The sequence below is a fragment of the Petaurus breviceps genome, unplaced genomic scaffold (assembly GCF_028583685.1).
Source record: "Petaurus breviceps papuanus isolate PSGF00001 unplaced genomic scaffold, PetGlider_PUasm1.0 563, whole genome shotgun sequence".
Lineage (NCBI taxonomy): Eukaryota > Metazoa > Chordata > Mammalia > Diprotodontia > Petauridae > Petaurus > Petaurus breviceps.
The window spans coordinates 293,452-316,810 of NW_027186380.1; the positions used below are offsets into that span (position 1 = coordinate 293,452).

Below are 23,359 nucleotides of genomic sequence, written 5' to 3' on the forward strand. Positions count from 1 at the left end.
GAGATTTATACACCATGGCCTTTCAATGCCCTTCCAGTGATAAATCTGTGATCCCATATAAAGTCATTGTTTGGAATTTGGGGGCAGGAACTCTCCTGAAAGAGCAAAAGGGGTTAGGTTTCCAATATGGGCTCTTTCTTAGACCTTCTTCAAGTGAGTGAGAATTTATTAAGGGCCTGTTCTGTCCCAGACTTTCTGATAAGCACCAGGCATATAAAGAGATACAAGGAACATCCCCTGCTCTCCTGGAGCTCACAGAATGGGGGAGCAGAGAACATCTCAACAACAGTGTGGAAGCCTGTTTTGGACTGGATAAATGGGAGCTCACTGAGAGAGGGCAGTCCCTATGACTAAGGAGGACTAGAAAGGCATATTGTGGAAGGTGGGCTCTGGCTGGGGCTTCAGGGAAGCCAGCACAAGCATTCTAGGCATGGGGCTGGCACAGAACGTCTCCAGAGTTGGGAGGTGGAGTGTCCTGGTCACCGGACAGAAGGAGGCCTGCACCCCTGAAGTACAGCATGTTTGGGGGGAAAATAAGATGAAAGAAAATAAGAAGAGGAGGAGGAGGAGGGCAGATGGTGAAGAGGCAGGTGATTAACAGCCCAGGGAGGGTTTACATGTGATGCTTTTGCTGGGGAGGCAGTCGTGCTGTTGTTCAGTCATTTCAGTCACTTCTGCCTCTTCACGATCACAGCTGGGTTTTAGGCAAGACACTGGAGTGGTTTTCCTTTAACTTTTCTGCATCATTTTTCAGATCAGGAAACTGAGGCCAAGAAACCTAAGTGACTTACTGAGGATAACATAGCAAGTAAGGGTCTGAGGCTGGATTGGAACTCAAGACTTCCTGACCATTACTCTATCGATTCTACTTCCTAGCTGCCGCAAGGGAGTCAGTTAAGGAGGTATCAAAGGATAGCCCTGCTACAGTGAGAATATACAGACCAAATGTGTTGTGGACCCAGACAGCCTGGCTTTATGATTTTCCCCCTTTCCATTCAGCAGTATCCCAGTAGCAGCAAAATTAGCTGCCTTACTTAGAATAAATACAAGAGAAGGCTTTACATAAATCATGAACCTGTGCCCCTCCCCTGATCTCTAAGGCTCCATCTTGGGCCCTTTCTTGGAGAATCATTGGCCAAATTCTTTGAGGTGATAGTTACTCTTTGTTTGTGGAAATGGGAAGTAAAAACTCCCAGGTGTCCCATAGCATGTGATTCTTCAGGAGCTAGAAAGAAGTCTCTGTGATCTTCATCCTGGGTCTGGTTGTGTCTCAGCAGGATTTGAACCTGACAAATGTCACTGACTATAGGGGTTATAGTGCAAGAGCCAGAAGCAGAATTCAAGCCATAACATGCATTTGCCAGCTGAGAGACTAGAATACTGGGATTGTGGTAGAGGCTGAGGCCTGGTGTCAGCCCTGGGCCCAGTCAGTCACTCAACATGCATGGATTAACCAGTTTTCTTTTTTTTTTCTTTTTTAAAATTTTTATTTAAGCAATCAGGGTTAAGTAACTTGCTCAAGGTTACACAACCAGTTATTATTTCTGGGTGTGGTGCTGAGTATCTCAGCCCGAATTTGATCCAGGTCATCCTAAGACTGGAGCCGGTGCTCTTACTTGCTGAGCTACCTGGCTGCCCCTAAGCAATTGGGGTTAAGTAACTTGCTCAAGGTTACACGACCAGGTGTTTCTTGGTGGGTGCTAAGTGTCTGAGCCCGGGATTCGATTTCTAGGTCTTCTCAACACTGGAGCCAGTGCTCTTACTCGCTCTGCTACCTGGCTGCCCTGATTAACCAGTTTTCTAGGCACTCAACTCAGCTTTTGGAAGGGAAAAGTCAGTCCCTGTTGTTAAGGAGCTCCCAATATGGCATAAAAATATGGAGATGCTTTGAGAAGAAGCAAGAGATTGGGAACATTGTTCTTAGCTGACTCACAGAAAAGACAGTGTTTGGGAATGGAAAGAAATTTTCTTCAATGGGATATAGAATGAGGCTAATAATAGTTTAAGAAAAGAGAGGAGAATTAGGGAGGAACGATTCAAAATCATAATAAGAATGATAAAAACCGAGACATACATCAGAGATATTGTGGGTTTGGTTCCAGAACAATCAACTAAATTAAGAGATTAATAAAGCAAGTCACATGAATTTTTTTCTTTCCTAGTGAATATAAAGGTTAAGTTTACAATTGTTGTCTATTAAGTATACAATACTATTGTGTCCAAAATATCAATTGCATGCTTTAATTCAAAAATACTTTATTGCTTCAAAAAATCTAACCATCATCTGAGCCTTCCTGGAGCCATGATCCTGTTGCTGGTGGAAGCTCTTGCCTAGAGTAGATGGCTATTGACTGGTCAGCCTTGTGATTGCTCAAGGTTGGAATTGACTGTGGTAATTTCTTCAAATGAGGTGATGATGAAGTTTGCCTTATTGATTGATGCTTCTTTTCATTGGAACACTTAGAGCCCATCATGGGCTTATTAATTGGCCTCTTTTCAATACCATTGTGTGCCAGGGAATAGGAAGACCCAAAGAGAAGAAGGAAAGAAGTCAACATGGTATAAAAAATTTTCTTTATAGCAGTAGAAAAGAAAGTTTGATGGAGAAAGGCCCTCTAGTACCATGGACAGAGCATGCCCACTTGCAGAGTTGCATTTGTAGTCTCAGCTACTCAGAGGTTTCTCAGGTCACTCAGTCATTCTAAGTTCATGGCCTGACTTGTGAATATAATGAGAATGCTGGTCCTGTTATTGTCACGGGTGTTTCTGAGGATCCAATGTGATTGTCTCTGAAGGGCTTTGTAAATCAAGTTGTCCTGCATATGTAAACTAATGGCATTTAAAATGATTGATTCTGTCCATTGAACTTTGATGAATTTTATCTTAGCCTGGGGAAGTAGGATGTAGATCAGTTAGCTGACTTTATTCCAAAGGAGGGGAAGGATTATAATTATGTATATGTGTACATATTTCTCTGTATATAAATTGTTTTTTCTGGCAGAAGGAGAGATTGGACCTGAAATGCTAGCAACTACTTAAAAGCCAATCATTTCTGTGGATGAAAATCGTAAGGAGACTTTCACGAGTGATAGTGTCTGTGAGGTCACTGGGAAAAAACTCTGTGGTGTTATTTCTCAGAGTCCACATAGGAGAGAAACCATATGACTATCATCATTATGGGAAGGACTTGATTCAACAGTCATCCCTTATTAACCATGAAAAAATTCAGACTGAAGAGAAACCACATGAGTGTCCTCAGTGTGATGAAGCATCTAGTGAACGCTCATCCTTCCTTATCCATCAGAGAATACAAAGTGGCGAGGAAGATTATAATTGCAGTCAATGTGGAAAGGCTTTCAGATGGAAATCTAAACGAGCTGTGCATCAGAGAATCCACACTGGAAAGAAACCTTATGAATGTGATCAGTGTGGAAAGGCTTTCAGAGTGAAATGTAAACTTGTTGCACATCAGAGAATCCACACTGGAGAGAAACCTTAGGAATGTAAGGAATATGGAATGGTTTTCAGACACAACTTTAAACTTACTGATCATCACAGAATCCACACAGGAGAGAAAGCTTATAAATGTATTCAGTGTGGTAAAGATTTTACACAGAGATCTAGTATTGTTACACATCAGAAAATTCACCCTGGAGAGAGACCTTATGAATGTAATCATTGTGGAAAGGCTTTCAGACAGAGGGCCCATTTAACTGGACATCAGAGAATCCACACTGGAAAGAAACCTTATCAATATAATCAGTATTGAAAGGCTTTCAAACTGAGGACCCACTTTACTCCCCATGAGAGAATCCACACTGGAGAGAAAGCGTAGGAATGTCATTAATGCATAAATGTTTCCCCACAGGGCTGGAATCTTGCTCAACATCAGAGAATCCACACTGGAGAGCAACCTCATGAATATCTGGAATGTGATAAAAACTTTACATCCACCATCTCCTTCCCAAAAATGTGATGAAGGAAGTGTCTAAGAGACAGGATTTCTAGTCAGCACTTTTACTAATTAGGGTGATTGAATATTTATAAACACAGGGGTCACTGATCTGTGTCTTGTGAACTAGGAGGAATCACAGAGGGGTCTCAGCACTTATGTGCCCTCAGATAAGTGGACATTGCCAACAGGTACAAATCAGTTCTGATGCTTAGACGTGATTGAGAATGAAGATTACAGTGAGAGGAGGGCTCATTTTCACAGGGGCCTGGGGGACTTGACCCCTCCCTCATTCCTGGACCAGGAGATTCTTCTCTTCCCAGACCAGCCCTGTGCACCGAGGTCTAGACACTGCAGTGAACCTGCTTCCCCTCTGAACTGGTGGACTAAGCCCTCCCAATCCACCATAGTGATATCCCTTCCCCATATGGGGGACTCTCACTTTCCCTGGGTGGGGGTGTTCTTGCTTCTCCCGTGTGGGGGCTCTCACCTTTCTCAGGTGGGTGGGTCTCCCCAGGTTTCTGCTCCTCTTCAGCCGGGCCCTGCAGGAGGTAATGGGAAGGGCAAGCTTGGTCTTCCTTCATTAGGAGGGGAATAGCCCCTCCTCTCCCACCTGAGCACCCACTCTGCAGGAGCCCTGGGGTGACTTCATCCCTCCTCCCCCATCAGAGGATGCACAGGAGCCTGCAAGGTCTCCTGGGATGCAGACACAGGGGCCAAGGATGCTTTACCTGGTGCAGGAGCCATCAGGCCCTGGGAAGCCCTGCGGCCCTTCTCAGGGAGGACCCGGGGTCACCCTGGGAGGAAGCTGCATAGAAGCCAGGACTGTGGGGCGCATCCCTAGAGCTCACACATGTCTGTGCATGGGCGAGATCTTTCAGAGATGGGCCACAAAGCTCTGCTTAGTGCGGGAAGTCCCTTGCTGTGGCTTTGTTAAGCCTTGTCTTCCCAAGAATTGAGACCGTGAAGGTTTTGAGATGGACTGGACACTGAGCTCCAGTGTGGGGCAGGAACTGCACAGAGAGCTGGACAAGAAACAAGAGCTGTCTGCCTTTGAACCCAGGGGACAGTTTGGTGGATTCAGGTGGGAGCTGCCTGCCTCCAGTCAAGATGAAAGGACCTCTTCATGGACACTGAGCCGTGACTGATGACACTGTGATTTAATTGCTTCCCATGGGTGGAGGGCTTTGACTTTTGTACTTTGTGATTGAATGATTGAGTTACCAAATGATTGTACTTTGTTGATAAATGTGACCATCTGGTGAAAACTATGTCGCTGTTTCAGTGATAAGTTGTTGAGGTGTGACATGGCCAATGCTGTGTTTTGATTTTCTGTGAATGTTTTGCTCTGATTTGTTATTGAATAAATAGAGAGCTCCCTGAACTATGTAATCAGGACCTTGAAAGCTGTTCACAGGAGCAGTCCTCCGGAAAGCTGCTCCTGCCTGGCTTTATAGACACAAAATGGTTTATTTGGATTGTATTAAATGAAATTGAAAGAGTTTTTTTGCAGAAACAAAGTCAATGCAGTCTAGATTAGAAGGAAGCAGATAATTGGAAAAAAATTACAGGAATAATCTCTGATAAAGGTCTCATTTCTCAACTATTTAGAGAAGTGAGTTAAATGTATGAGAGCACTAGTCAGGACCCATTTAATAAATGGTCAAAGGAAAGAACAGGCTTGTTACAGGTGGCACAGTGAATAGAGTGCCAGCCCTGGAGTCAGGAGGACCTAAGTTCAAATGCAGCCTCACACACTTAATAATAACTAGCTGTGTGACCTTGGGCAAGTCACTTAACCCTAACTGTCCTGCATTCCTTGCTCCAAAGAGCATAAAAAAGAAAACAGTGAATTTTGGGGAGAAAATAAGTCTCTCCATTGTGTCTTTTCCTTTCAGGCTGATGCCTGTCTGACAAAGACTGCGTGCCTCCCTTTTCCTGAAATAAACAAACTCCCAGGTCTTCAAATAGTTCCCCAAGCTCAGCTCTTTCCCTACATCCTCTCTAACAAGGGAAGACCCTTCACAAATGCTAATACACTAACAGCTGAATAAGTCACTCTTTTCTTTGGCCTGGTCCAAACAGCTCTACTAAGGGCCTGGGAAGCTATGAGTGACCCAGAAGCCAACTTCATCTGTTTTCTTGAGTTGCTATTATTTCTAGAACCACTAGACAAGAGTATGCAGGGGCCCGGGACCCTGACCCCCACCCCAGCTCACAGTATTTGCTCCTTTCACCCCTTGTACCCTTGAGAGTCACACCAGCTATAAAAGCAGGACTGCTTACTGTGCACCTGAGAGATAGATTGTTGCAGCTCAGACCCTGGAGGACTAACAGAGCACCCAGCCTTCAAGGTCTGGCAGGGAGAGCTTGGCCAAAGAAGCAAAAGGGAGGGGAGAGCAGTTCTGTGGATGTAAGGGAGGGGTGCTAGGCATGGATACAGGGAGCAAAGAGAAGACCCCTGCAGGACAGAGGAATGAGTGAAGTGGTTGTCTTTGTGCCTCAAGGGTCATGAGGGAAACCTTTCAAAAGTACCCAGTAGGTCAGCAATTGGGACTAGGGAGGGGAATGGTCATTAGTGCTTATGGGTCCAAAGTGCCCTGAATCAATTCCAAGTACAGGAGAAAGCGGGCCAGTCTATTTACTACTGTTTGCAATTTCCTGCCTATTTTTGTAAAGAAACAGTCCTTAGGTAGTGGATTGCAAACCTCACAGACAGTCCCTCTTTGTCTAAGGAAATGGCCTCTTTGGCTGATGTTGGTCCAGTCTGAGGACAGAATGCACTCCCCTGGGCTGGGGTGTCTGTAGCTCCCAAGGGCCATTCCCTCTGGCTCTAGGCTCCCTACTTGGGCCAGGCCTCAATCCTCTGCAGCCTGAGTTGGAAAGGGAAAAGGATCCTAGAAGGGCAGGGTGTTTCCCTTTCCATCCAAGGCAAGTGAGTGGGCTAGAGGCACTTGCAAAGGGTCAGACCCTGCCCTCCGGGCAGAGCCTCCAATCCACCAGCAGGGTAGGGCTTGACAAAGAAGAGGGTCCCTCTCCTGCGCCTCTTCTCTGATCCCCTTCCCCTCCCTTCTCCTTCAGAGACCCTAGAGGAAGAAGTGATTTGGGATCCTACTTAGGAGGAGACCAGACAGAGTCTCAGTGGCTCCTGACACAGTTCTCTGTCCAGCTGATCCTCTGCCTTCCCTGCCTCCCCTCTCCCCTCTCCCCTCTCCAACACACTGACACATTATGTAGATAACAGACTGACTGCTGGATCTAGGGAGGAGGGAAGCTTAGGAAGGTTGGAGATGGGGGCACCAGGTTATGACCAGGGAAAGCCTGAGGCTGGGAGACCAAATCCAGTCTGGGATTCAGCCCCCTGGCAGGGTGTAGGGGCAAGGTAAGCCCCTCTGTAAGGAATAAGATTAACTGTAAGATTCAGACCCCAAATTGGAATCTCACCCATGGAGGACATATCCTGCCTGGGACCCTCCCATTCGGGACCCTGATGGGCTGTACCGGGATTCCCCAGCCTGTGTGGTCAGGTGTTGGTGCTTCCCTGAAACAGTGATGCTTGTAAATATATATGTGTGTATGTGTGTGTATCCACTATTAATTACGGTTGCTCTCATTCTGCTATCTTTAAGCTTCTTACTCTGTTATCTCCGGTTTTTTTCTCACTTGCCTATATATACATATATTCTGAATAAATATTCTAAAGAAATTGCCTTGGGTCTTTCTTTGAGTGCTGAGCATTTTGTTTATGGGAATCCTGAACCTCCTTAATTGGGCATTATGGCATCATGAAGAGGATTCAAAGGTCGGAATGCCGTACTTCAAGAAATCCACTGTGGAAAGGCAGAAATTGAGTGGTTACTGTTATTGAATTTGAGATGGGCACTGATTATGGTAGAAAATATAGACTATTGTAATTTGTTGTCATTTTAAGAACCAAAGAAAGCAGTTAGAATTTTCGCCCAGTCTGTTTTTAAATGACCTGATTATAATAAGGGAAAAGTAAACTTTTTGGAAGATATGAATGTGAATGGGGAACTGAAACATTAAGGAAATAAATTTGTCTTTCTGAAGACCAAATGTATTAGAACTTAGAAATATATAGTTACACAATCAAAAGGTACATGTTGTTGTTTGGCATTAAGAAAGTGACTCACTGTATGTTCCCCTTCCCCCCTAATAAAGTTTTATTTCCCTTAGTTTACTGTTCGGTAAGGGGATGGTGGCGGAATCCACATCGGAGGGATTGTTATGGGACTGATATACTTGTAAAGGTGCTTGGTACAATGCCTGCTACCAAACAACAGTGCTATGTGAGTGTCAACTGTTGTCATGGTGATGTAATTCTGAACTTGAAGATCCCTTTTGTGTTGGAAAAAGCAGCAGGTACGTAACACTTAGTAACTGATCAAGCCTCTGATTGGGGGAACAGAAGGTATGAACTCCTGTCTCCTGTTAACTGAGGTAACAGGAAGGTGTTGGCAGAAGGAAGTGAAGTAGGTAACACTGTGTATATAAGAAAAGCCCCAGAGAGGCACAGTCAGACCGAGATCTGGTGGCAGAACAGCTACAGAAGAGAAAATGGAGAACTGAGTCCTGAAAACTTGTGGTGGTGGAACTTCTTCTGAACAGGAGCCCAGAACCCAGAGCCAGGAGCCAGGAGCCCCGGAGCCCAAGAGCCCAAGAGCCCCGAATCTGGAGCCAGGTGCCTCGGTTACCAGGAGCCAGAAGTCCAGGTGACTGAAGCATGGTTGGGATGCTGAGACTTTGTTTGTGGCTTGGTTGAGCCTTGAATTCCTTGGAGTAGAAATGGTGAAGGATCTGACATGGACCAGACCCTGTGAACTTCAGTGTGGAGCAGGACCTGCCCGGAGAGCTGGTCAAGGAACTGGGAGCTGTCTGCCATTGAACCGAGGTAGAGCATGGGACCATGGAAGGGGATCCAGGAATCTGAGAACAGGCCCCAAGTCGAGATGAAAAGACCTCTCCTTGGGTATTGAGTAATTATGGAATTATAGTTTACTAGTGACATAAGGGGTAGAGGATTTTGCATATGATAAGACTTTACTGAATAAGTGACTGATTGTACTTTGACTATTGTTACCAATTAGTGACTGATTGAGTTAATCAAGACTTTGCCCCAACAGTAGAAGACTTTGAGACTATTGATAAGTAACTAATTAAATTAACTTAAGAGTGACTATATTTTACTTTGAGACTATGTTGTGAATATTATATTGTGATTTTCTGTGATAAGTTGAAATATGGTGAATGCTGTATTTTGAATTATGCTGTACCTTGATTTTCCATGGATGTTTTGCTTTTGTTATGGAATAGAGTGATCACTATACTAAGTAATCAGAACCTTTAAAAAGCTGCTCACAGTAGCAGTTCTTCTGGAAAGCTTCTGTGCATGGCATTACAACTGTGTAAGCTAAAAATTAATTGTTTCATGTTTGTTAATCTTATGGGGAATTTTCCTTAAGTGTGAATTTTATGCCAGTGGTAATGGGATGAATGATTTTCTGTGCAAAGCAATTTGGAAATGACTAAATTAGGATCATCAAATTGGTAATTACTTGATTTTTGTTTCAAAGTCTAAGTTGAGGTACATGATAGTTATTTATAATAGTGTTCCTGGTAAACAGTTGTATTAAAAGAAAGTTTCAGTTAAGGTTGTTTAAACTTGTAAGATTGTTAACCAAGCTATTTGGTGGTATTGCAAAAATCAAGTATTTACAAAAGTATGTTTGTAAAAGGTAATTATTGGTAATTATATGAAGAAAAGACCTGTGAAACATCCTTGTATAAATTTTGTTAATTATTTGGGAGAGATTTTATGACGGAGAATTTAGGAATTGTATAGTAGTTAATGATATCAGGATAAACTGTTTTTGAAAAAAGGGAAATATTCTTATGAAGAAATCTTTTATAAGGTCTTTGGTATGAGATGATGGGGAACAGATTAGTAGACAAGAAAGTTTAGGAGGCTGCCCTGTCCATAGAATCTATGAAGATGTATGTGTTGAATCCCTAAGACAAAAGCAATACTTGTGTTCATAGAAGCTGAAAAGGAAAATTTAATTAAGTTTGTGAAGATTGAAACTGAGCAAGACCATTGGTTATTGCTTGGTGGGAGAGAAATGGTTAATTAACAAATCATGCGGGAAATTCTGTCAATTTTTACATCAGCGTCCATTGAGGAATGTGAGTAAAGTGTGTCCTAGCTTTAAAAAAATATAGATGTATAAGTATATGTATATAGTTGCTAAACAAATCTGTGAAGTGTGTTATATACAAGGAAGTAAACAAAAGGGTATTAAGAAAGCAGTGTGAGTCTCCTGGCAGAAAAGCTAGAAAAGACAGGCCCCAGGTTTTGCAGAGTGGTGTTTATGTGTTCCAAAATAATAAAGTAGTTTCAGAAATTTTATGAGAAAGACTGAGAACAAGATGGGAGACACAAGATGAGAGAGTGAGGAAAATTTTATAATCCAGAATGGGGAAGCAATCTGATTAGTCCTGGGAAAGGAAGCAGGGAGAGGGAGAGCAGGTAGAGAAATCTGCCCACTAGTGCATTAGATATTATCTACAGTGAATTGCTTACAATTAGAATGATTTGATGAAATAACTTCAGTAACTTTTAGAGAAAAATCAATGAGTGCTCAATGAACATCAAATACAAACCCATATAGTTGCTAATAAACAATTAGAGTCCTCTCATGTAATCACTTCAGATACTAATCACCACTAGTATGATCTATTATTTAGCATGTTAATTTTTTAATTTTTGTATAATATTTATATATATTTTAAGATAAGGAAAATATACCAATCCATGACCCCACTTGCAGAGATGGCCTATGCTATGTATAATCTAAAGGCCGAATGTAGGGGCAAGGTAAGCCCCTCTGTGAGGAACAAGATTATACAAACCAAGGCCCCAACTCAATATGACCTATTGCCCTGAGTTGTTTGGGAACAGGGATCCTGAGAACTTGAGGCCTGCTCCTCTCCTGGGACCCTGGCCAGGTCCTTGAGAAGAGATATGATAACTACCCATCTCCTGGACTAGCTACTGCAAGGAAACATCGCTCTTGGTGTGTGTGTGTTGGGGGGGGAAGGGAGGGTGCCCTTGGAGGGATTCGCCTCCATCTCAGGCCTCACACCAGATAAGATGCTTGTTAAAACACCTGAGAGTATGCCCTCTTTGTTCTCAGCACTACTTAAACTGTAAGATTCAGCCCCAAATTAGAATCTCACCCATGGAGGACATGTCCTGCCTGGGACCCTGGGGGAGGGTGGTTAGAAGCACACACTTTTGAAAAGGGATAGGGTCAAAGTGGAAAATAGAATAAGTGGGGGGTGGAATAGGATGGAGGGAAATATAGTCAGTCTTTTACAATATAACTACTATAGAAATGTTTTGTGTAACTACGCATATAAAACATATATTGTATTGCTTAACTTCCTAGTAAGGGTGGTGATGAGGGAAGAAGGGAAAGAATCTGGAATCCAAAGTTTTCAAATCAAATGTTTGATAATATACATATATTACACACACACACACATATATATATTATATATATATGTGTATAAAGTAGAATGAGTGAAATGGAAAAGGAAGTACAGAAGTGAACTGAAGAAAATAATTCCTCAAAAAGTAGAAATGGGCAAGTGGAAGCTGATGACATTATGAGATATCAAGAATCTATCAAAATTAAAGGGATTTTTAAAAATAGAAGAAAATGTGAAATATCTCATTTGAAAAACAACTCACCTGGAAAATAGACCCAGGAGAGATAATTTAAGAATCATTAAACTATTTGAAAGCCCTAATTAAAAGGAAGGCATGAACATAATACTTCAAGAAATTACCACAGAGAACTGCCTTGATATGCTAGAAATCGAGGGTAAAATAGACATTGAAAGACTCCACCAATCACCTCCTGAAAGAGATCCCAAAATGAAAACTTTCAGGAATGTTATTGCCAAATTTCAGAACTCCCATGTCAAGGGCTAAAAAATTACAGCAGTGATAAATGATTCAGATACCAGGGAGTCATAGTCAGGATTACACAATATTTAGCTCCAGTATTAAAAGAGCAAAAGTTATGAAACATGATAGTCTGGAAGGCAAAGGAGCTAGGATTACAACCAAGAATCCACCTACTGGGCAATATGGAGGATAATTCTTCAAGGAAAAAAAGGTCATTCAATGAAACAGAAGGCCTTCAACCCTTCCTGAAGAAAAAAATCAGAGTTGAACAAAAAAAAAATCAATTTTCAACATCAAGCCTCAGAGAAGCATAAAAAGGTAAAAAAGAAAGAAACCTGAGGGAACTGAATGGGGCTAGACTGTTACATCACTACATGAGAAGGTAATACTTGTAATGCTTTTTATTCCATTTTTTTGGACATTTTTTTGTAAACTTTTGAGCTCCAAATTCTATCTCTCCCTCCTCTACCCCTCTCTGAGATGGTAAGCAATCAGATACTGGTTATTATAATGGTAATGGGAATTTGGAGATCTTCCCTGCCCCTTAACAAGTCAAATGTAATCACAAGGAACCTTGAGTGGAGGAGCTTGCTGAATGGGTGGGAAAGGGCCTAGATGAAGGTGGGAGTCAGAGCAGTTAGAAATGGAGGAGAGGATGCAGGCAAGGAAGAAGTTTGGTATGGTGTTGTAATAGTAATGAAATTTAGAGATCCCCTTGTATTGGCTTGGTTTTTGGTTTGATTGTGTTAAAACCCAGAGCTTGTAAATCCCACTTGTGGGATGGACTTGTTGATGTGAAAAGAGAGGGCTGAACTGGGAGGAGCTGGTGACGTAAATTTAGAGAGACACAAGAAAAGAAGAACTTTTTGGAAGCAGCACCTTGGAGGCAGAGAGAGACTGAGAGGATTGCTGAGGGTCACTTTGAATTGCCCAGGACTTTTGAGAGCTGCCACCCAGAGCTGCCAAGGACTGAGGAGACATGGCTGTTAAGCTGGTACTTTGTCTGTCTGTCTTGATGTTGTTTTGCCAGATTTGTCCACTAGTGAAAGACAGTCCTGTTGTTGCAGAGGTGTTGGAACCTTGCTGTTGGTTCAGAGCTCCTGCGACTGTTCTGCAGACAGAGAGTGAATTCTGTCCACTGGTGAAGGACAGTGCTGTTGTTGCAGAGGTTCTGGAACCTTGCTGTTGGTTCAGAAGCCCTGAAGGATTTTCTTGTTGTATGTTTACAGAAATCCTGGAAGAGGGTTTTGCTACTGTTTTCAGGGGTCCTAGGACTGTTCTTCAGACAGACAATGAATTAATGAAGACACTGGCAATATATCTTGTGGCCTTGCTAAGCTTTGTCTCCCCAGGAACAAAGATTGCTGAGAACTTGCCTTGTGTCAAGATGAAGAAAAGACCTCCATTTGGGTATTAAATGCTATGCTTAAGCTTGTTGTAACTCTAGGGTAGATTCAATTGTGATCCAAGGGTGGGGAACTTTTGACCTTTTTGTGCTCTGTGATTGAACAAATGAATGTACTTTACTTATGACTGGAAACTAATCTCCATTTGTTTGCCTCAGAGGGCAGCCTCAGAGAAGAGGAGCTTTGTGATAGACTAAATGAATGTACCAGCCTAAGGGTGGAGTAGTATTCAGAAGAGGGACTTTGTGATTGATTAAATGAATGTAATGTGCAAGGGTGGGGTAGTACTAGATTAAATCACACTTGGTAAATGCTGTATTTTGAATTATGCTATATGTTGATCCTCTCTGTTCTTAATTTGTCACTGAATAAAATGGCCAGCACCTATGCTAGTATTTTGAACCTTGGGAAGTTGCCTTTGCTTGGCATTACAGGTGTTGCTCCCTTATGTGATAAGGTATACGAATTGATTTGTTGCTATCATGGATTTGGCTTTTTGGTGTTGGGATTTGAGTTTCTGGTGTCTGAATAAATGTTTTTTTTCTGTCTTATGTATGGAGAGTCTGTTATATTTTGTGATTCATAAATATGCTGGCATATTTACAGTCACCATTGAGGCTGTGAATGTCAAGTTGGCGCTAGTTACACATATGCAATAATGGGAAACATTTCCATATTAGTAATTTTGCACAAGAAAACCCAAATAAAAGAAAAAAGAGTAAAAAATAACATACTTCAGTCTTTATTCAATCAATATCAATTCTTTCTCTGGAGCTGGATTGCATGCTTCATCATTACTCCTTTGGAATTGTCTTGAATCATTGTATTGCTGAGAATTAGCTAAATCATTCACAATTCTTCCTCAGACAATAATGCTGTTACTATGTACAACATTCTCCTGGTTCTGTTCACTTTGCTTCAGTTCATCCAAGTCTTTCCAGATTTTTTCCATTTTGGATTTGGGTAATGCATAGAGGGATGCATGTACTGGCCCCACTTGATTAACCCCATCGAGAAGTAGGGGTAATTGTCCTCTCTTCACATCAGTTCCCCACAAGTAGGGTTGGCAGGGAATGCTATAGGAGTTGGTACTCTCATCAGCAGCTCCCTTTGAGAGACTGGACTAGAATAAAGTAAGATTATTAACCCTTCTGAAGCTGTCTTCCTGTCTGACCAGATCAAGAGCAAACCTGTTAGAGACTGAAGTCCACAAATTGCAGTGCCTCCTGTGTGTTATTTGTGAAACACCATCCCAGTTTGATTTTTTTTTATTAAAGGGTCCATCCTGTGACTTGGTTCTTAAAGAGGCCTATTCTCTTAATGGGCATTATCTCTGAATGAAAACCTGAAAGGCCTTAACCTAAAAGGGCCAGGGTTTCCCATTTTATCCAGGGGCATCTCCAGTCATCGTTTTTTCCTTTGTTTTTCTTACCTCAACCCCGCCCTGGAGATGACCACCATTAAATAAATACACACATTTATATACAGGTAGATATGGAAGCATTTCTAAAATTATTACACATATGCTTCTGTTTGTCAGTTCTTTCTCTGGATGCAGACAGTGGCTTTCTCCATATGTCCTTTAGATTTAATTTAGATATTTATAATGGACAGAATACCTTATTCTCTTAAAGTTCTTCTTAATACAACATTCTTCTTACTGTCTACAATGTTCTCTTGGTTTCACTCCATTGTTTCATGCACATCCTTCCTTTTTTCTAAAATCAGTGAGCTCATCATCTCTTATAACACCATACTATTACACTGCATTCATATACCACAACGTCTTTGTGCATTCTCCAACTGATGGGAATTCCTGCAATTTCCAGTTTTTGGCCAACACACAGAAAGCTGCCATGAACATTGTAGAACGTATGGGTTCTTTTCCTTTTTCCCTAATTATCTTGGTCAAAGGGTACAGTCTCTTTGGGCATAATTCTAGATCTCTCTCCAGAATGGTTGGATCAGCTCATAGATGCACCAACAAGGTATTTTCCACATCAGGATTCCATTTAGAATACAAGAACTAAAGCTCTTGCCTGTCCCAATTATGTGGACATGCAGCTTTCCCGTTGTTCAGGGCAGATTTGGGTGAGTGGTTCCAGTGTGGAAGAATTCACTCAGGTGACATTCTTTTAGCCATTGAGAGCTTTTATTTAGGAGAAATCACAAGGAAGGACCTTTGCTGTAGGCATGGGGCAGAGGAAAGGTAGAGGTATTGGAGGGGAGTAGGCCTATATAGACAGGAAGCTATACAGCCTGCAGATGTTCAGGATGATGATGAAGTTTTAGGGATTATGGTAGTTAAAGATTAAGGACAGGTGAGGGTGGAGAGACAGAAGTTAAAGGTTAAGGATGAGGGGGACCCAGGACAAGAGATACAAAAGCAATTCTTTTTGACACAAGGTAAGGAGAAATTTTATTGTTGTTTCAAGTTAAGGGGGAGAGGAATTTAGGATGTTCTCAAGTTACAGGATGAGCTAGAGTATGAGGCTCCCTCAGGAGGGGCCTTACAAAGTACTGGAAAAGCAAATCTAAATATCCTCTTAACCCCCTAGGCACCATTTCTATGAAAATTGTGATTTGATCCCAGGCCTAGGCTCCCTGTGTCTGGGCTCCCTTGAGGCATTCCAGGTCTAAGCTCTTCCAGAGAGTTCCAGGAGTCCTCTCCAGCTGCTGGTTAGCCCCCAGGACACAGTCCTCCTGCTTTCTAGGCTCAGTGTCCCCCTGGAGCCCTTCTGTCACTAAGTGTCCTTGACCTCCCTACCATGAGCTGGGATAGAATGTCTTCCAGCCCCTACCTGTGCTTCCCTTCCCCAGGTCTCCTGCCCATCTGCCCCCTCTTCTATCAGAGCCCTCAGGCCCCCTACCAGGGGGCTGAACCCAGACTGGATTTGGTCTTCCAGCCTCAGGCTTCCCCTGATCATTCACTGGTGTTTCCATCCCAGAGCCCTCCCCATCCCCAACCTTCCTTAGCTGCCCTGGATCAAGCAGTCAGTCTGTTGTCTAGATAATGTGTGTGTGTTAGTTGGGAAGAGGGTTAGCAGGGACGACGGAGGATCAGCTGGAGGGAGAGCTCTGATTCAGGAGCCATTGAGGCTCTACCTGGTCTCATTGCACCTGGGATCCCAAGCCCCTTCTGCCTCTTGGGTCTCTGAAGGGGAGAGAAGAAAAGGACCTTGAGAGGGTGGGACCTTTCCCAAACTTTAGGTGGATTCTCTATCCTGAAGGCAGGCCCTACCCTCCTGCCTGGGAATAGAAAGGAAGGCCCTCTGACCCCCTGGGATCTTTCAGTCCGTCTGCAGAAGACCAAGGCCTGGCCCAAGCAGGGAGCCTAGAGCCAGAGGGAATGGCCCCGGGGAGCTGTAGAACTGTATTGTTTCTTTCCAAAAATAGGCAGGAAATTGAAAACAGTAGTAACTACACTGCCCTCCTCTCTTCTTTCTGTGTTTTGAATTGATTGCAGGCACTTGGACTTCACAAGTACTACCTGCCCCCACACTCCCATCCCAGTTGCCGCCCCACTGTGTGCTTTTTGCAATGGTTCCCTCATGACCCCTGAGGCACAAGGAAGACCACTTCACTCATTCTTAAGAGGGTACCCACTAAGAGGGTTAGAGTTGCGCTGGAGACCCCAAAATACCAACACGCTGGGTCCTGCCGAATGAATTCAACTAGAGTCTTCTCAGCCAAAGAAAAGTAAAATTTATTAAATTGTATTGTTTATTGATAAATTACTTTAATTCTAATTAAATTTTAATTATTAATTAATAAATTAAATTTACTAAATTTGGAGAGAGTCTTCAGGAGGAGTTAATGAGGTCCAGGAGTGATTAAGGGTGGGAACTAGCTGGAGGCTACAGACCATGGTGGGCTAGGCCAGTTCCAGGGTGGGAAGTCTAGCAACAGACCTGCCTCATCAGTTGGGATGCTTGAAGCTAGAGTCCAAGGGAGGTTCCTAGAGCTGTACCTCAAGACTCAAGGAGAGCTTGAGGGGGCTCACAGAGCCCATAGCTCATCATTTCCCCTCTGTCCTCTAGGGGTCTTCTCTTTGCTCCCTGTATCCCTGCCTACCAGGCCTCCCCCACATCTATAGAACTGCTCCCCCCCCCCCCCCCCCCCGCCTCTTTGGCTAAGCTCTCCCTGCTAGACCTTGAAGGCAGGCTACTCTGCTGGTCCTCCAGGGTCTGTGCTGCACCACCAGTTTTTCTGTCTGGTACACACTGACCCTTCCTGTCTTGTGCCTCTCAAGGGCACAAGGGTTGAAGAGAGGGCAGGGAGGGTTGAAAGGAGCAAATACTATGAGGTGGGGCTGAGGGTCAGGGTCCAGGGCTGCTGCCTGCTCTGGTCCAGTGTTTCTGGAAATAATGGCAACTGAAGAAAACAAGTTGAGTTGGCTGCTGGGTCACACAGGTTCCCGGGCCCTTAGCAGAGCTGGTTGGACCAGGCCACAGAAAAGAGTGCCTTCTTTAGCTGTCAGTGTCCTAGCATTTGTGAAGGATAGAGAGTTGGGATCCAGCTTAGTGAAGCGTTCTGAGGCCCCCTGGGTCACTTCCCTGAGCGGTCATAGTTCACAGCCTTTTGAAGTCCTGCTTTCATCCCTTCTGCCAGACAGAGCGTCCGATGGTCTCTCTCCTCCCGGTCTGCAGTTGCTCGATCATTCCACCCAGGATCTGCCTCCGGGGCAGCTGTGGCTCCCGGAGGATTGCTGCTGGCGTGGATTCGTCTCCAAACTTCTGGGCTAGGTCCCACATCCTCCTTTTCCGCCCTACGGTGCAGCAGGTGGAGAGGATGACGTTAACATTTCCCCACCACAATCCGCACTGGAGAGAAATGTGTCTGCGCCCTTCCACGAACTTGGTGGGGCCCTCAGGGTACCGGCCCAGCTTCTGCTTGATCCGGGAGGGAAGGGGACACGGACCCCGATTGGCGACCTCTCTCAAGGGGGCTATGGTCGCTGGAAGTCGGGGGTCGGCCGCTTCCTTTAGAGGAGCCAGCATGGAGAGAGTGGAGGAATCAGGGGCTGGGGGTGGAGCAGGGAAATACGGAGTTCCACCCCTAGTAAGAGAAGGGCTGGGGAGAAAGGGAGTCTGGGGAACCGAATTCTCTTGCATCGGTCTAGGAGACCAATGAGCAGGCGGATCCGGCACACGCTGGGTCTGCTGGGAAATGGAGTCCTGGACGGAGTCCGGGAGAACCGCTGGGAGAGGTCGTACAGGAAGTGGAGGTCTCGGGGTCCAATGAGCGGGTGGATCCGGCAAACATTGGGGATGCTGGGAAATGGAGTCCTGGACGGAGTCCGGGGGAACCGCTGGGAGAGGTCGTACAGGAAGTGGAGGTCGCGGGGACCAATGAGCAGGCGGATCCGGTGGATATGGGGGAGGGATATCCTCTAGAGGTCTGCTAGCTTCCTGGTATGGGGAAGGAGCCGATGGTCCTGGTGGAGAGGGAGCAGTAGTGGGGGGACCCGGGAGAGAGGCCCCGGCTTGGGAAGCCCCTGCTCTCGGGGCTGCTACCGGGATCCCAGAAAGAAAGGGAACATCCAGGAGGGCGGGCGAATTCCCTTTTGCAGGGCAGAGCTTGACTAGAGGAGCTCCACACGGTTTCCTTAAGTCAGTGCCTGCGAGCCGTAGGGAGCTTCCGTTGTGGGCGCAGGCCGGCCCGCAGGCCGCCTCTCCTGACCCCCCACAGGGCATTGGGGCCAGGCAGTGTTAGAAAAGAACGCGAGGCGTTTTTCTTGAGGTCTTGAAGACCGACTTGTTCCAATTGCTCAAAAGACATCCTAGGGGTGAGTCTCGGGGTGTGGAGGGAGACCGACTTTCCCGCCCCAGCCAAAGTCCCTTGCAGTCCCTGCTTTTCAGTGACGCCTCACAGGAAAAGCCTTGCCTAAAGAAATAGATGTGTAAGTTTTTTTAGACGCCGAGACACTTGTCCCTGGACAGGGCATCCGCCGTCCATGTGGCATGTGTCCCGGGTCTATTAAAAAATAGACCGGATTCCGGTCCCAGCCTGAAGCCGGCCAGTCAAGCCTTCCTAGGTGCTTGCAGGACGAGAGGGAGGAGGTAAAGAGAGTCTACCAGAACTCCAGGAAAGCTTGAGACCACAGACTCCTACCTGGCTCGCCAAAATGATGAGGGATGGAATCCCAATAGGTTCAGCAGGAACTCTGATCACCTCCAAGACCAGGAAACCTGCAATGGCGTCTGGAAAGAATTCAGCCCAGCCTTGCTTGGAGTCAGAGTTGAGAAAGCTTATTTCTACACTTTTACAGCGGGCAAGAGTGAGAGGGGTGCAGGCTTTTACCTTTAAAGCTTAGGGCTGAGCAGATGGAGGGACCTCAGGCGCATAGATAAAGGTTAGAGCTGACTGAGAGGAACTGGTGACTTTAGTGCACATATAGTCTAGATGAGATTTGGGCCAGACCAGAGGAGACCTGAAGAGATTAAGTAAGAACAAAGGAGCCATGAGTTGGGGGAAGGGCCGAGTTTGAAGCAGGGAAAGGGATTTTACAGAACAAACTGGTTTTACAAATTGATGTTACAGACTGATGTTGCCAGTTGGTTTTGCAAAGAAAATCGCCCCATCAACAGGATATAGGGAAAGGGCTCAGTTTGTTCAAATTCCTGGCAGTTTTCTTTTCCAATGGAGGAAAAGGGGGTACTGAAGGAGACGCTCACTTCTCCTCAGAGACGCTTGGGGCTCAAAGGCAAAGACAAAATGAAGTGACTTACTTTCCCCCAAGTCCACGTTTGACCATCTTCACAGCTGCCCTATATGGGAGGTGTTCTTGTCATCTCTGTTTCACTGTTCAGGGAACTGAGGCAAACAGGTTCAATGACTTACCAGGGTAACATAACTGGTAAGTGTCCGAGGCTGGATTTGAATTCAGATCCTCCTGACTCCAGGCCTAGTGCTCTGTCTACTAAGCAGACCAGCTGCCTTTGGCTATTAACCTTTTTTAAACAATATTTCATTTTCCCCCCAATGACACATACAAACATTTTTATTTCTGTTTTGAGGTCCCGATTCTCTACCTACCTCCTTCCTCTTACCTCTCTCACACACAGTATGCAATCATAAAAAGGCTGTACATGTGCAGTCATGTAAGACATTTCCATATAAGTCACTTTGTGAAAGAAAACTTGAAGCAAAAGAAAGTGAAAAATAGTGTGATTTAGGTCAGTGCTCAATTAGTTCTTTCTCTGGAAGAGGATGGCATTTTTCCCATGAGTCCTTTGGGGTTTTCTTAGATTAGGGCACCACTGAGAAAAGTAAGTTTTTCCCTGTTCTCCATACAGTGTTGCTGTGGACAGCATTCTCCTTCACTTCCCTCTGCCTCAGTTCATGGAAGTCTTTCTAGGTGTTTCTGAACTCACCCTGCTTCTCATATACCACAGATAAGGCATTCCCCAATTAATCAGTATTTCCTCAGTTTCCAATTCTTTGCCACCACAAAAAGTGCTGTTATAAATGCCCTTCTGTAAATTGGTCCCTTTCTCTGTCACTTTTTAAGAAATCCTCTGTGGATACCAACTTACCAGCGTTATTGCTGGATCAAAGGGTATGCACAGCTTCATAGCTCTTTGAGTATTCTTCCAAAGTGCTTTCCACAATGGTTGGGTCGATTCACAACTCCACCAGCTGTGCATTAGTGTCCCAATTTTCCTGCTTTCCTCCAATATTTATAATTTCCCTTTTCTATTTGATTAGCCAATTTAATAGGTGAGGTGGTTACCTAGAGTTTTTTTAAATTTGCATTCCTCTAATGAGTAGGGATTTATAGCATTTTTATATGACTACAAATAGACTTGATTTCTTTCTCTGAAAACTGCCAATTCAAAGCCTTTGACAAGGCTGGGTTGTGACTTGTATCCTTACAAATCTGACTCAGAGCTCTATATATTTGAGAAATAAGATCTTTATTAGAGATACTTGCTGTGAATTTTTCCCCAATTGTCAGTTTTCCTTTTAATCTTGGTTTTATTCATTTTGTTTCTGCAAAACCCCTTTTAAATTTAGTACAGTCAAAATGAGCCATTTCCAATCTAGTAATGCAGTTTATGGGGGAGTTTGAAATGGCCATTTAAAAAAGAATGACCCCAAGCCTGCCAGTAGTTCTGAGCATCAGTTTATTGAGCTGGCCAGAGACAGTCTCCCAAGGGAAACTTAGGAGAGCTGACCCGGCCATCAGGAAAGGGGGAATATTTAAAGTCAAAAAACCACAAAACGGGTGTGAGGAGTAAAGTTAGTTTGACAATGGTAAATAACATGTCCGTTATAGCCAGACCTTGATCTGGACAGTTGTATAGCCCTACCCTGACTTATCGGGGGTCCTAGATATCCGTGTCCTGCCCTGGGTCATTCTGACATCTTATCAGGAAGTACAGCAAGGTCCGTCTTTCTATTGTATCGCAACAGAGGGCCCCCTCAGTAATTTTCCAAACTTGTTACATACATGGGCTTAGTATATGAGGCCATGGGCATTTCAAGTTCATTCTGTTCATATTTACAACTATGATAACTAACTTCCTGGTCTCATCCCACCTGGGATCCCAAGGCTCTTTTGGCTCTTGGTTCTCTGCAGGAGAATGGGGGAGAGGAAGGGGCCATCTTCATTTTGTAGTGGACAAATGAAATGGACATGACAGCAATGCCAACAGAAGTGTTTATTAACCAGCTGGTGCCTGCCTCCCCCATAGGGAAGACAGCATCGAGGCTTCTGCAAGATGCAGTTTTATAGACCTAGGTGTTGCTAACAAACAGTGTATTTCTAAGGGGGTGCAGTGCCGTTAGTATTGTTCCTATTGAGGTGAAGCCTTAGTATTCCTCCTAGTGAAGCCAAGCGAAGTCATGATCCCTTAGCAAAGCCTTGGATACAAACATAAACAGACCTGAATCTGTGGGAATCTGAGGCATGTTTCCAGCAACACAGGTGAAACATTTCTTTACTATTGGGGCCTATTAGGTGGTTTCCAAGGAACCTAGCAGGTTTCCCCCTTAAACTTTGGTGTATGATTTCTGGTGGGCAGAATTTCCAGATTTCCAGGCCTGACACTTCCTATAAGTTGTATTCTCTGCCCTGAGGGCAGGAACTTACCCTAAGGGCAGGCGTCCCCAGGCCCTGGAAGAAAAGGGAAAGTGTCTGGCCCTCTGGGATCCTCCCTCTCTGGCTCAGGCTACAGAGGACCAAGGCCTGGCCCAATCAGGGAGCCTGGAGGCAGGGGGAATGGCCCCTGGGAGCTGCAGATCCCCAGCCCAGGGGAGTGCCCTCTGTCCTCAGACTTGACCAGCATGAGCCAAAGAGGCCATTTCTAGAGACAAACATGATCTTCTGTGTGGCTCCTGTCAACTGTTAGCCAAAGGTTTGGTCCAAAGGAGCAAACATCATCAGTATCCACCTGAACTGGGGGTTTGTCCCAAGTGTAACAGCATGGGGTCCCCCTTTCCCAAGGTTTGACCAAGAAACGAACAGTCAGGCTGTCCATGTGCTGTAATGGTCTTATTTATTCTCATTAAGTCAGAGGGTCAGAAAAGAATTCTGAGCTCACAGTCACAAGCTGAAAGAAGCCCTTTATACCCTTAGAGCAGGCCCAGCTCAGGATGCCTGTGTCAGCCCCAAACTAGTCTCCTCACCTGGGTTAACCCTTATATGAGAAAGGAATTTCTCTCTCTCTCTCTTTTTTTTTTTTTGGCTTTTTGGAGAGGTGAAGGCAGGGCAATTGCGATTAAGTGACTTGCCCAAGGTCACAGGGCTAGTTTTTTTGTGTTGAGTGTCAGAGGCTGGATTTGGTCTCAGGTTCTCCTGACTCCAGGGCTGGTGCTCTATTCACTGTGCCACTTAGCTGCCCCAGGAGAAAGGAATTTTCAGTGGAATAGATTGTAAATACAATGAGATAGGAGAATGTCAGTGTCTATTTTAACTATAACCCAGGATGTCTTTGTTTCTCTGTTTAACTTCGCTCTCTGTGACTGTGTGTGTCTATGTCTGTGTATGTGTGTGTGCAGTGT

At 44.5% G+C, this 23,359-nt stretch overlaps 1 protein-coding gene and 1 pseudogene across 3 annotated transcripts in view; one reads left to right on the forward strand and one right to left on the reverse strand.

Moving 5' to 3' along the window:
* The window catches only part of LOC138173106 (zinc finger protein 850-like), a 784,878-nt pseudogene that overhangs the window by 265,303 nt on the left and 496,216 nt on the right, over positions 1 to 23,359 (reverse strand).
* The window catches only part of LOC138173092 (zinc finger protein 420-like), a 436,800-nt gene continuing 432,597 nt past the window's right edge, over positions 19,157 to 23,359 (forward strand). The window contains exon 1 of one of the 3 annotated variants that reach the window (XM_069103021.1): positions 19,157 to 19,591. In XM_069103021.1, the coding sequence (XP_068959122.1) occupies positions 19,479 to 19,591 (113 nt within the window). In that variant the 5' untranslated portion in view covers positions 19,157 to 19,478. The remainder of the gene's footprint in view (positions 19,592 to 23,359) is intronic. The other 2 variants (XM_069103022.1, XM_069103023.1) reach the window with 2 other exon arrangements.